The sequence below is a fragment of the Phyllobates terribilis genome, unplaced genomic scaffold (genome assembly GCF_046119375.1).
Source record: "Phyllobates terribilis strain yellow unplaced genomic scaffold, ASM4611937v1 Scaffold_3__8_contigs__length_932513732, whole genome shotgun sequence".
Classification (NCBI taxonomy): Eukaryota; Metazoa; Chordata; class Amphibia; order Anura; family Dendrobatidae; genus Phyllobates; species Phyllobates terribilis.
In genome coordinates this window covers 368,529,363-368,544,210 of record NW_027362763.1, presented here as the reverse complement: position 1 = coordinate 368,544,210, position 14,848 = coordinate 368,529,363, and the positions used below count along the sequence as shown (strand labels likewise).

General features: G+C 41.7%; 1 protein-coding gene across 2 annotated transcripts in view; it reads left to right on the top strand.

The window, feature by feature from the left end:
- Positions 1-14,848, top strand: part of CSMD1 (CUB and Sushi multiple domains 1) — a 2,980,041-nt gene that overhangs the window by 1,788,407 nt on the left and 1,176,786 nt on the right. For both annotated transcript variants that reach the window (XM_073675393.1, XM_073675394.1), the window contains exon 8: positions 7,614-7,701. In XM_073675393.1, coding sequence (XP_073531494.1) covers positions 7,614-7,701 — 88 coding nt within the window. The remainder of the gene's footprint in view (positions 1-7,613; positions 7,702-14,848) is intronic.

Genomic DNA, 14,848 nt, shown 5'->3' with positions numbered 1-14,848 from the left:
CGGCCGCACAGGTCAGCCTCACCTCCCAGACCGGTCATGATTGGTGTGTGTGGGTGTCTGTGCGGGTGTGCGCGGTGTGTGGGGTGTCTGTGCGGTGTCTGTGCGGTGTCTGTGCAATGTCTGCGAGTGTGTGCGGTGTCTGTGCGATGTCTGCGGGTGTGTGCGGTGTCTGTGCGATGTCTGGGGGTGTGTGCGTGCAGGCAGACATAGGCCGATGTGACACTACTACTCCCATCGGCCTATGTCTGTCCGCCGTCCACTCGTGCCAGCAGGATCAGCTCGATGGGAGCAGTAGTTCCCATCAGCCTGATCCTGCTATTTAAATTGCCCTACTGTGTCCCCAATAAATTTTAAATACATGTCATTGGTGGCCAGTGGTTACCTACAATAAATTACTTCATACATTACCTGTCCCCACCGATCACCACCTAAAATAAAGTAAAAAATAAAAAACTACACCTATACTCACCTAGACACCTAATTCCCCGAAGCCATCGATCTCCTGTAATAAAATATAAAATAATAAACCACAACCTTATCCTTACCCCTCCGTAGTAGTCCACGCGTGTCCCACGATGATCTCCAGTTCAGAGCAGCCACATAGAATGTGACCGCTCTGAACCGCTGCCGCCGCTAGAATGATGGGGCCGTAAAGCAGCCCCGTCATTGCATAAGCGGGTTCGCCGGAGTTCAGGCAGCGCTGCTCCGGTCAGCTCCTTTACGGCCCTGCTGTATTGTGAGAAATTCCCACGGTACAGCAGTGCCGTAAAGGAGGTCTCCGGAGCTGCGCTGCCTGAATGCACTCCAGTGACCTCAGTCAGTGGCTCCCGCTGCCGGGAGCGGACGTGTTCCCGGCAGTGTGAGCTTACAGCAGCCATGCACAGCTGTCACCATCTCCAGATGTGACAGCTGTGCATGGGAGATCAGCGCAGGAACGTGGACAGGTAACTATTTTTTTTTAGTAAACTAAGAATTAAATAAAATGGTGTGTTTTATTTCAAATAAATTATTTTTTTCTGGGTGTAGTGTTTTTTTTTTCTTTTTAACACTTTGTAGATTAGTAATGGGGGTGTCTTATAGACGACCATCATCACTAACCTGGGCTTCATGGCAGCTGGCGCTGACATGAACCCCAGCCCCATTACCCCCTGCCACCGCACCAGGGCAGCGTGGAAGAGCGAGGCTAAGTGCAAGAATTGGCGCATCCTATGGATGCGCCATTTCTGGGGCGGCTGACGGCTGGTGTTTCTAGCCTGGGAGGGGGCCAATATTCATGGCACCCTTCCTGGGCTATTAATATCAGCCCCCAGCTGTCTGCCTAGCCTTTGCTAGCTATTAAAATAGGGGGGACCCCACGTCATTTTTTTGGAGGGGTCCCCCATTTTAATAGCTAGTAAAGGCTAAGTATTCAGCTGGGGGCTGATATTAGTAGTCTGGGAAGCTCCGTGGGTATTACCCCCTTCCCAGGCTTCAAACATCTGCCCCAGCCGTCTGCTTAACCTCCGCTAGAGACTAAAATTATGGGGCATCCCACGCCAATTTTTTTTTAAAATAAATCCTTTATTTTAACACTAAATGACATTTGAGGAGTTAATAAAGATGCAGTCCCTAAATTATTATTTATTTTTTAATTCATTTTTCCAAAAAATTTTGACGTGGGCTTTGCCATATTTTTGTATGCCAGCCAGGTACAGCATCCAGCTTCTATGAACGCGCCATTTTCTGGGGTGGCTGCGGACTGCAATTTGCAGTGGGGGGGAGGCCCAGAATGCTTGGGTCTCCCTGCGCTGCAGATTTCATCGCCCAGCTGCCTAGTTGTACCTGGCTGGACACAAAAATAGGGAGAAGCCCCACTTATTTTTTTTTTTAATTATTTCATGAAATATTTTTTTTAAAAAAGGGCTTCCCGATATTGTTGCGTCCGGCCAGGTACAAATAGGCAGCTGGTGGTTGGGGGCAGCCCATTCCTGCCTGCTGTACCTGGCTGGACACAAATATAGTGCGAAGCCCCACGTCAATTTTTTTTTAATTATTTCAGGAAATTCATGAAATAATTAAAAAAAAATTGACGTGGGGCTTCGCACTATATTTGTGTCCAGCCAGGTACAGCAGGCAGGAATGGACTGCACCCAACCACCAGCTGCCTATTTGTACCTGGCCGGACACAACAATATAGGGAAGCACTTTTTTTCTTCATTATTTCATGAATTTCATGAAATAATTAAAAAAAAAAATACGTGGAGCGTCGCCCTATTTTTGTGTCCAGCCAGGTACAACTAGGCAGCTGGGGGCTGGAATCTGCAGCGCAGGGAGGCCCAAGCTTTCTGGGCCCCACCCGCTGCAAATTGCAGTCCGCAGCCGCCCCGGAAAATGGCGCGTTCATAGAAGCGCCATCTTCTGGCGCTGTACCCAACTCATCCAGGGCCCTGGTGCGGTGGCTCACTGGGTAATAAAGGGGTTAAGGCCAGCTTGGCATTATCAGCTGGCCCTAAGCCCGAAATTCATGGGGTCACGCCAATATTAGACATGACCACCATGAATTTCTAGTAAAGTATTTAAAAAATAACACAACACCCAGAATAAAGTCCTTTAATTGAAATAAACACACAATTCTTTATACTAAATTAAACCATACCTACCATCACGCCCATTCCAGCTGAAGCCAACGATCTCCTGCAATAAAAGAAAAATAATAAACCAACCTCATCCTTACCTTCCCATGGATCCCACGACAGCTTCAGCTCTGCTACATCGAGATGACAGGCTGGACCGCAGCAGAAAGCTGCCATCCAGCCTGTCATCCCGCAGACACTGAGAAGCGCAGGCATGCTTGCGCTCCTCAGTGTCTCTCTGTGACGTCATCCAGATGAGCCGAGTTCATGTCCAATGAACTCAGCTCACCTCATGCACGTCACTGACAGCGTGGGAAAATTCTCACGCTGAAGCGCTGAGTGCAGGAGAATTCTCCCACGCTGTCAGTGACGTTCATGAGGTTAGCCGAGTTCATTGTCGGCTCATCTGGATGCCGTCACAGAGAGACACTGAGGAGCGCAAGCATGCCTGCGCTTCTCAGTGTCTGCGGGATGACAGGCTGGATGGCAGCTTTCTCCTGCGGTCCAGCCTGTCATCTCGATGTAGCAGAGCTGGAGCCATCGTGGGAACCATGGAAAGGTAAGGATGAGGTTGCTTTATTATTTTTCTTTTATTGCAGGAGATCATTGGCTTCAGCTGGAATGGGCGTGATGGTAAGTATGGTTTAATTTAGAACAATAAAGAATTGTGTGTTTATTTCAATTAAAGGACTTTATTCTGGGTGTATGTGTTTTTTTTTTTTAACTTTGACTTATAGACACCTCTCCATTACTAACCTGGGCTTGATGTCAGCTGGCATTATAAGCTGACATCAACCCCAGTCCTATTACCCCACTGCCACCGCTACAGGGCAGTGGGAAGAGCGAGGCTAAGTGCCAGAGTTGGCGCATCCTGTGGATGAGCCATTTCTGGGGCGGCTGACGGCTGGTGTTTCTAGCCTGGGAGGGGGCCAATATTCATGGCACCCTTCCTGGGCTATTAATATCAGCCCCCAGCTGTCTGCCTAGCCTTTGCTAGCTATTAAATTAGGGGGAACCCCACGTCATTTTTTTGGGGGTGGTCCCCCATTTTAATAGCAATTAAAGGCTAAGTATTCCGCTGGGGGCTGATATTAGCAGCCTGGGAAGCTCCGTGGGCATTACCCCCTTCCCATGCTTCAAACATCTGCCCCAGCTGTCTGCTTAACCTCCGCTAGAGACTAAAATTAAGGGGAACCCCACGCCAATTTTTTTTTAAATAAATCCTTTATTTTAACACTAAATGACAAGTACAGTAAGCAACACTGTCACTGTTCTTCATATATATGTGACTGACATGTTTCTATCTATCTAATCTATGTGTGAAGCTCTATTCTGTCTGTTATAAATTGTCGGGTACCGCTGCTGAATTGCCGGCCGGCTTTTTTAAAGAGACGGTGCATGAAAACACTAATATTTTTTTTAATAAATCCTTTGCACTAAATGACAAGTACATTAAGCAACACTGTCACTGAACTTCATATTTATGTGACTGACATGTTTCTATCTATCTAATCTATGTGTGATGCTCTATTCTTTCTTTTGTAAATTGTCGGGTACCGGTGTATGCGCTGATGAATTGCCGGCTTTTCGCATAATACATTCTACATTATTCTTAGTTGTTTTACTTCATGTAGAATTAACCTACAAGGAAAGAAAGGCTTTATTTTCATTCCGATATTTCTGTCCCATTGACTTGCATTGCTTTCCGGTATCGGAATCGGCGATATCCGATACTTTTTGAGTATCGGTCCGATCCAATCCGATACGATATTTCCTGATATCGGAAGGTATCGCTCAACACTACTTAGGAATCAACACTGATTGACAATCAATTTCACATGCGGTTGTGCAAATGGAATAGACAATAGATGGAAATAATTGGCAGTCATCAAGACACACTCAATAAAGGAGTGGTTCTGCAGGTGGGTGCCACAGACCACATCTCAGTACCAATGCTTTCTGGCTGATGTTTTGGTCACTTTTGAATGTTGGTTGTGCTTTCACATTCGTGGTAGCATGAGATGGACTCTACAACCCACAGTAGTTGCTCAGGTAGTGCAGCTCATCCAGGATGGCACATCAATGCGAGCTGTGGCAAGTAGGTTTGCTGTGTCTGTCAGCCTAGTGTCCAGAGGCTGGAGGCGCTACCAAGAGACAGGCCAGTACACCAGGAGACGTGGAGGGGGCCATAGGAGGGCAACAACCCAGCAGCAGGAATGCTACCTCCACTTTTGAGCAAGGAGGAAGAGGAGTAGCACTGCCAGAGCCCTGCAAAATGACCTCCAGCAGGCCACAAATGTGTATGTGTCTGCACAAACGGTTAGAAACTGACTCCATGAGGGTGGTATGAGGGCCCGACTTCCACAGATGGGGGTTGTGCTCACAGCCCAACACCGTGCAGGACGCTTGGCATTTGCCACAGAACACCAGGATTGGCAAAGTCACCACTGGTGCCCTGTGCTCTTCACAGATGAAAGCAGGTTCACACTGAGTACATGTGACAGACGTGACAGAGTCTGGAGATGCTGTGGTGAGCGATCTGCTGCCTGCAACATCCTTTAGCATGACCGGTTTGGCAGTGGGTCAGTAATGGCGTGGGGTGGCATTTCCTTCGAGGGCCGCACAGCCCTCCATGTGCTCACCAGAGGTAGCCTAACTGCTATTAGGTACTGAGATGTGATCTTCAGACCCCTTGTGAAACCATATGCTGGTGCGGTTGGCCCTGGGTTCCTCCTAATGCAGGACAATGCCAGACCTCATGTGGCTGGAGTGTGTCAGCAGTTCCTGCAAGATGAAGGCATTGAAACTATGGACTGGCCCGCCCGTTCCCCAGATCTGAATCTGATTGAGCACATCTGGGACATCATGTCTCGCTCCATCCACCAATGTCACGTTGCCTCACAGACTGTCCAGGAGTTGGCGGATGCTTTAGTCCAGGTCTGGGAGGAGATCCCACAGGAGACCATCCGCAACCTCATCAGTAGCATGCCCAGGCATTGTAGGGAAGTCATACAGGCACATGGAGGCCACCCACAATACTGAGCCTCATTTTGACTTGTTTTAAGGACATTACATCAAAGTTGGATCAGCCTGTAGTGTGTTTTTCCACTTTAATTTTGGGGGTGACTCCAATTCCAGGCCTCCATTGGTTAATAAATTTGATTTCCATTGATGATTTTTGTGTAATTTTGTTGTCAGCACATTCAACTTTGAACAGAACAAAGTATTCAATGAGAATATTTCATTCATTCAGATCTAGAATGTGCTATTTGATTGTTCCCTTTATTTTTTTGAGCAGTGTATATATATGTATGTATATATATATATACATATATACAGTGGGGAAAAAAAGTATATAGTCAGCCACCAATTGTGCAAGTTCTTCCACTTAAAAAGATCAGAGAGGCCTGTAATTGACATCATTGGTCGACCTCAACTACGAGAGACAAAATGAGAAAACAAATCCTGAAAATCACTTTGTCAGATTTGGAAAGATTTTTTTTTCAAATTTTGGAGGAAAATAAGTATTTGGTCAATTACAAAAGTTCATCTCAATACTTTGTTATATGTTCTTTGTTGGCAATGACAGAAGTCAAACATTTTCTGTAAGCCTTCACAAGGTTGGCACACACTGTTGCTGGTATGTTGGTCCATTCCTCCATGCAGATCTCCTCTAGAGCAGTGATGTTTGGGGGCTGTCACTGGGCCACACGGACTTTTAACTCCCTCCAAAGGTTTTCTATAGGGTTTGGATCTGGAGACTGTCTAGGCCACTCCAGGACCTTGAAATGCTTTTTACGAAGCCACTCCTTTGTTGCCCTGGTGGTGTGTTTGGAATCATTGTCATGCTGAAAGACCCAGCCATGTGTCATCTTCAATGCCCTTGCTGATGGAAGGAGGTTTGCACTCAAAATCTCACAATACAGGGCCCCATTCATTCTTTTATGTACATGGATCAGTTGTCCTGGTCCCTTGGCGGAGAAACAGCCCCAAAGCATGATGTTGCCGCCCCCATGCTTCACAGTAGGTATAGTGGCCTTTGGAGGCAACTCAGCATTCTTTATCCTCCAAACACGCCGAGTTGTGTTTCTTCCAAACAGTTCGACTTTGGTTTCATCTGACCATATGACATTCTCCCAATACTCATCTGAATGATCCAAATGCTCTCTAGCAAACTTCAGATGGGCCCGGACATGTAATGGCTTAAGCAGGGTGATACGTCTGGCACTGCAGGATCTAAGTCCCTGGCGGCGTAGAGTGTTACTGATGGTAGCCTGTGTAACATTGGTCCCAGCACTCTGCAGGTCATTCATGTAATGGCTTAAGCTCGCTAATGCGTCACTATTGACTTTTAGGATTGCTACTTCCTGTAAGTGGCACTAGAGTTCTGGTCCTCTTCCTCTCTGAAGAGACAATTTGCATATTTCCCAGATTAGCATTGCGGCTTTAAGTCTCCTCAACATGACATGCTTAACATGTCACTCTCCGCAAGGAGAAATGTTACCAAAAAGGCAAAATTTATTCACTATATGAGCACAAAATATGAGAATTACACACGTGGTCAAAATTGTTGGCACCCCTTGTTTAATGAAAGAAAAACCCACAATGGTCACAGAAATAACTTGAATCTGACAAAAGTAATAATAAATTAAAAATCTATGAAAATGAACAAATTAAAGTCAGACATTGCTTTTCAACCCTGCTTCCACAGAATTTAAAAAAAATGAAACTTATGAAACTTATGAAATAGGCCTGGACAGAAATGATGGTAAAAAATATATTTTGTTCATGGGACAACCCTTTTAAGTTTGTTTCCATACTACTACTACTGTACACGATCACACTCGCTTTTCATACTCAACAATTAATTAGATTTATGTGAAATATTTTGCTTTAGAGTTTGATGTTGTGGTTATATTAATTTGTAAGTATTAGCTATCATCACCTAATCATCATCAGTTATATTATACACTGAACAAATATATAATTTTTTTATTTTAGTGAGTCAAGGAGGTGTACCAACAGCTACAGACATGTGTCCAGATCCCGGCATACCAGAAAATGGGAAAAGAACTGGCTTTGATTTCAGGTGAGGTCATACTTTAAAATCTAAGAAATAGCCTATTTTATATGCATAATTTTCTAAAAATGTGTCTAATTTTATTCTAAGAATTGAAGGAAATCTACAGTACATATTCCACCATTACTATACCAAAAGAACAAAGGAGACTGAAAATGCCAACACAATATTATTGTCCAGTTTATTCACTTTAACTTGCAGTGATTTCTTACATATTGATGAGAATCAGTAACAGGATAACTTCTCCATGGTGATAAACACTCAATTGCCAAATAGATTTTGCTACATTCATTTTTTTCTCATGAGTTCCTTAACATTTCTGCCTTATTCACATTCTCGGATAAAAGCCCTTTGTGGTCATCATGTTTTATTAATATATCTTTAACCTTGGACAAGTTTTCCTAAAAGAGTCTTTCACTTTGCTTCCATGTCTCTTGGTTTAACAATAGTGCTGAGATGCACAATCTTTCTGTTATACATAGCTTAGAATGCATATCAATGTATTGTTACATATTAAAGGTGAATATGCAAAAAGTGTAAAAAGAACATAACAAGTTAAGCAAAAAAATAGGCAAATAGCAGAAATATATATATAAATACATATATTTTCATATATTGCAGAATATTGCTCAAAATATCAAAACAAATAGTACATTAATCATTGTTAGTGAGCACCATGACCAAGGAGTATAAATATTATAATAGTGTTTGCTACAGTGGAACTTGAAGGTTTGTGAACTCTTCAGAATTGTCTATATTTCTGCTTCAGTTTGACATAAAACTACATTAGATTTTCAAACGAGTCGAAAAATTAAATAAAGAGATGATATTTTTTTATTGAGGAAAATGATCCAGTATATGTGTATGTGAATCTTTAAGATTAGCAGGTAATTTGAAGGTGAAATTAGATTCTGGTGTTTTTAATCAATGGGATGAAAATCATGTGCAGGTGGACGACCTGTTTTATTCAAAGAACAAAAATCTTTCAAAGTCTGATCTTCACAACACGTATTTGTGGAATTGTATGATCGCACGGACAAAGGAAATTTTTAAGGACATCAGAATAAGAGTTGTTACTCATCATTATTGAAAAAGTTAAAGTTAAACTATATCTTAAGAGTTTGGACCCAATAAATTCACAGTTAGACATATTGTGTACAGATGGTGAAAATTCATTACCCTACCTGACATTAATTCTATAGAAATGTTGTGGAAGGACCTGAAGCAAAAAGTTCATGGGAGAAAACCCATCAAAATAACAGAGTTGAAGCTTTTTTCAGGAAGAAATGGGCGAAAAATCCACCAACAGATTAATTAACAATTATCAGAAATGTTTAGCTGCAGTTATTGTTGCAAGCAACGGGTTACACTACTTTTGCTACTCACAGTGATTGGATCATTTCCCTCAATAAAAAAGTCAGTTTAATATTTGTGACTAATTTGTTTGATTTTGTTCTCTTTATGTACCTGTATGACTTGTGTGAACATCTGATATAGTTTTATGTCAAATTTCTGCAGAAATATGGAAATTTTGAAGGATTCACATACTTTCAATCACCACTGTATGTGATTTTAGGTAGTGCTCTATATTCAAAAGATATGGGAATTTTAATTTCCTTATGGATATTACAATATGTATACAATAAGTTTTTCCAAGAAAAAATATTTATATATAGTACATTTGAAAATGATGATTGATATAATGTTATTAATCTAATTGGTTACTCATATAACTAGCTATAATCCTACAAAATTCCTAAGTTTGTGCAAGTGTATCTAGAAGAATTGATGTTATTTTAAATTGAAAAGGTTGCCACACTTAACCTCTCCATCAGGCACACCTCTGGCACTCCCAAGTTCAGGCACAGTGCGTCTGGCAGGCACAGGTTATAAAACCACTTATAATATCTAATTATTTCAATTTCAGGACTCTAAAAGTAATCAGTGACCTTCATAGGGGTTTATTAAATGAGAAGACACAAAATCAGATGCCAAAAAAATTTAATTACTATAAACATATGAAAACAAAAAGTATCCAATTTCTCAACTACCACCAAATAACCTCCAGTTTTCATGAAATAACCATTACTAAACATTGCTCCTTATCGGCCACCCTCTTTTTTCTAAGAAAATCCTACTTCCACAAACTTTGCATTATTCATTCATAAAACAAGCTAAATAAACAATTGCGATGAATAAAAAGAGAAAATACTAACCTTCAAATGTGAGACAAGTTCAGGCGCAGTGAGCCTGAGAAGTAACAATGGTCAGGTCTGCTCTCCAGAAGGTCTGCTCTAACACTGTGAGGTCAGGTTTCACAGACCATGTAAAGTCAGGAAATAACTGGGATAGGGAGATTTTCTGATAATTTGGAGAGGAGAGAGAAGCAAAACTAATTGAGCTGTGCCTGTCAGATCAGCTGGGCCTGATGGAGGATTAAATTTGGATTGATTTAGATTTTTCCTTTGCTCATTCATTTTACATTTTGCTAATTGACAAAAATAAACAATTAAATCTTCTATTTTTAAAAGTATGTTTACTTTCCAATACATTTCCACATCTTCCTGTATACATATGCACACATAAATATATATATATATATATATACATATATACAATGCCTTGTAAAAGTATTAAAGTATTCATACCCCGTGAATTTTTCTACATTTTTTCATGTCACACCTATAAAATTAAATGTATTTTATTTGGGTTTTATGTGATATACCAACATAAAGTAGCAAGTATTTGTGAAATGTAAAGGAAATTATGAATGGAAATGATAGAAAAATATAAATTTGAAAATTGTGACTTGCTTTTTTATTCAGCCCCCCTAAGTCAATACTTTTTAGTCTTTTGGTGTATGTCTCTACCAGCTTTGCACATCTAGAGTCTATTTTTTGCCCATTCTTATTTGCAAACTGGCTCTAGCTCAGTAAGATTGGATGGAGAGCATCTGTGAACAGCAATTTTCAAGTCTTGCCACAGATTCTCAAAGGGATTTAGTTCTGGACTTTGATTAGGCCATTTATACAAATGAGTATGTTTTGATCTAAACCATTCCATTGTAGCTTTGATAGTATGTTTAGTGTCATAGTCCTGCTGAAAGGTAAACCTATGCCCCAGTCTCATGTCTTTTCCAGCCTCTAACAGGTTTGTTTTTCAGGATTGCTCTGTATTTAGCTCCATCCATCTTCACACCAACTCTGAACAGATTACTTGTCACTGATAAAAAAAAATTAACCCCAGAACATGCTGCTGCAAGCACCATGTTTGACGATGGGGATGGTGTTTTCAGATGATGTGCTTAGTTACTTTTTCACCCACACAGCGTTTTGCATTTAGCACTAAAAGTTTGGTCCCATCTGACCAGAACACCTTCTTCAACATGCTAGCTGTGTCCACCCACATAGCATGTAAAAGAATGTGCTTTGGTCAGATGAGACAAAAGTAGAACTTTTTTTCCACCTTTTGCTATCAGTGGGAAATCCATTATGCTCAAATAGCTTATCATGCCACCAATTTTCAATAATAATAACAGCCTATATCCTCTATAATTGATCATCAGAGTGTAAGTCGCCATAATGGGTTTCCAATAGGCTGTCATGATTTTAACTCCTAATCCAGACAAGCTTCAGTTCTACTGTGTTTGCGATGCTTTAGAGGAAAACCTGTCTCCCATAGCAGCATCAAGATAGCACAATTCAGAATAGCAGCCAAACAATGATGCTGAAGTGAATTACCACTCAATCAGAAACTACCTTTTTCCAGAAATCAAAAATTGGAAGACTGAGGAGTGGTAAGTAGAGATGAGCGTTGTTCTACTCGAACTGTTCGCCAATCTCAAATTCGAGCTGTTTTGGGCCGTGTTAGAGCCGGTCGGCGAACACGAACAATTTGAGAAAAATTCGGCTGTTCGAGGTTATGTTCGATAACTGTTCGTGCACCAAAATCATAACTGGATTTTTTCTCAGTAATGATGAAAATTAATGTTAATACGCAGTTTGAGTGTACAGCGGGGCGGGGGGAGGGGCAGGGGATGGATCTCTGCAGGAACAATGAAGATCTCCATTTTTTTTTCTCTTTCCCGCATTTGCAGTGGGGAGGTGCAATCTGTCAGCCTATCAGCAGCGCACACACGGAGCGAAGTGCTTTTTTTCACACAAGCAAGGGCATGTGTGATTGGCAGTGTATGTCACATGTCCTTGCCCTATAAGACCAAGCCATTTTCCCCGTCGCCACCATTTTCTCACTGCTGCAGCTGCGTGTTAGACGGCACCGCTGTTGCTGTGTGCGCTATACCTTGTTAATTTCAAGCCAATTTTCGCACAAATATACAGATAGCTTGGGAGTAGGGAATAGTTGTGATTGCAGTCCTTTTAAGGACTAGGTTACAGCATTTCCTACGACTTTTATCAGGCAGGTCTGTGCTCTTAAATAGATAGATTGTGGGAGTAAAGACTAATTGTAATTGGAGTCCTTTTCAGGACTAGGTTACATCAGTTCCTAACAGTTTTTGCCAGGCAGGTCTGTGCCAGTGCTGTGCAAGTTTTTTTCACAGCATTTGGCTGAATCTAGCAAAGCTAATCCTTTTTGGCCTATTGCAGAGTGTGTTAGTCAGTGGAGTAGCCTATCTGTGTTGCAAGATATACCACCTGTGTATAGAATACCAATTTTTTTACTGCACCTAGTGAAGAAAAATCTTTTGGGCATAGCATCATTCTATTAGTCCATCTATACTGACCTCCATCAGGTTGCAAACTGAATATAATTTTTTTCTGCATCTAGCTCTGAAAAAATATTTGGGCTTCTAGCAGTGTGTGGGACTTGGTCTATTAGTCCATCTATACTGACCTCCATCAGGTTGCAAATTGAATATAATTTTTTTCTGCATCTAGCTCTGAAAAAATATTTGGGCTTCTAGCGGTGTGTGGGACTTGGTCTATTAGTCCATCTATACTGACCTCCATCAGGTTGCAAATTAAAAATAATTTTTTTCTTCATTTAGCTCTGAAAAAATATTTGGGCTTCTAGCAGTGTGTGGGACTTGTTCTATTAGTCCTTCTATACTGACCTCCAGCAGGTTGCAAATTGAAGATAATTTTTTTCTGCATCTAGCTCTGAAAAAATATTTGGGCTTCTAGCGGTGTGTGGGACTTGGTCTATTAGTCCATCTATACTGACCTCCATCAGGTTGCAAATTAAAAATAATTTTTTTCTGCATCTAGCTCTGAAAAAATATTTGGGCTTCTAGCAGTGTGTGGGACTTGGTCTATTAGTCCATCTATACTGACCTCCATCAGGTTGCAAATTAAAAATAATTTTTTTCTTCATTTATCTCTGAAAAAATATTTGGGCTTCTAGCAGCGTGTGGGACTTGTTCTATTAGTCCATCTATACTGACCTCCATCAGGTTGCAAATTAAAAATAATTTTTTTCTGCATCTAGCTCTGAAAAAATATTTGGGCTTCTAGCAGTGTGTGGGACTTGGTCTATTAGTGCATCTATACTGACCTCCATCAGGTTGCAAATTAAAAATAATTTTTTTCTTCATTTAGCTCTGAAAAAATATTTGGGCTTCTAGCAGTGTGTGGGACTTGTTCTATTAGTCCTTCTATACTGACCTCCAGCAGGTTGCAAATTGAATATAATTTTTTTCTGCATCTAGCTCTGAAAAAATATTTGGGCTTCTAGCGGTGTGTGGGACTTGGTCTATTAGTCCATCTATACTGACCTCCATCAGGTTGCAAATTAAAAATAATTTTTTTCTGCATCTAGCTCTGAAAAAATATTTGGGCTTCTAGCGGTGTGTGGGACTTGGTCTATTAGTCCATCTATACTGACCTCCATCAGGTTGCAAATTAAAAATAATTTTTTTCTGCATCTAGCTCTGAAAAAATATTTGGGCTTCTAGCAGTGTGTGGGACTTGGTCTATTAGTCCATCTATACTGACCTCCATCAGGTTGCAAATTGAATAAAAAAATTTTCTGCATCTAGCTCTGAAAAAATATTTGGGCTTCTAGCGGTGTGTGGGACTTGGTCTATTAGACCATCTATACTGACCTCCATCAGGTTGCAAATTAAAAATAATTTTTTTCTGCATCTAACCCAGCCAATAGTTTTGGCCTAATAACACAGTTTGGCCACTCAGCTCTGCTCGGTTACCATCCATTGTTTTTTTGTGCAAACAACTCCAGAGTTGTGAATTAGTTAACCACCAAAATGAGTGGAAAAAGGCCTGCTGCTGGTGGAAAGGGGAATAGGCGTGTTGGGAAGGGGAAAAAAGGTTGTGTCCGTGGGGTAGGTGCAGAAGAAAGACCATCTTCCAGCCAAACTAAAATGTCTACTTCTTTTAGCGGACAATGTGATAAGATCCCTTTCTTACGGCCACGCCAATCGCTACAAATTCCAGATGAGGCACAAAAACAGCAGGTGCTTCAACGGATATCAAGTGCTCCTTTAAGTGGGCTCTCCTCCACATCAACTTCAACATCACAAATACTCCAGTCCTCAAAGGTGTCACCCAAATCGCACTTGCTTCCTCACAGCTCCCAAATCTCCAGCTGCCCGTCTGAGTATGAGGTAGAACAGATGGTTGAGTCTGCAGAGCTGTTTACTCATACTATAGCCTGGGAATCAGAGGTTGACTCCAGCGCTTCTGTGAATCCAGACGAGGAAATGATCTGCACTGATGCCCAGAATCTTTATGAGTCGGATCCAGGACCAGACGCAGAAGGTTCTGACCATAATGTAGACCCTCATTCCCAAACTGTAACTCCTGTTGGTGGAGACAATGAGGAAGACGATGATAAGACTCAAATACCTGATTGGAGCGACAACTTTAGTTTTTTGTCAGGGCAGGAACAGGTTGGCTCTGAGGACGACGGGTGTGATAACGCACAGGGTGATGATGATGAGGTCGGAGATCCCACTTACTGTCAACCCACAGTCAGCCAAGAGATGAGGTCAGCAGAGGAGGTGGAGGAAGATGCTAGTGACGACGAGGTCTGGTTGCGCCTTCCTGGACAGAGACGTAGTACTGGAAGCACGTCAACAACTGCATCCTCAAACACAACTCTGCCTCTCACCACAAGTCGTGGTGGCTCTTCAGGTCGCATGGGTGCTAAGCCTTGCATAGCCTGGGCATTTTTTCAGATC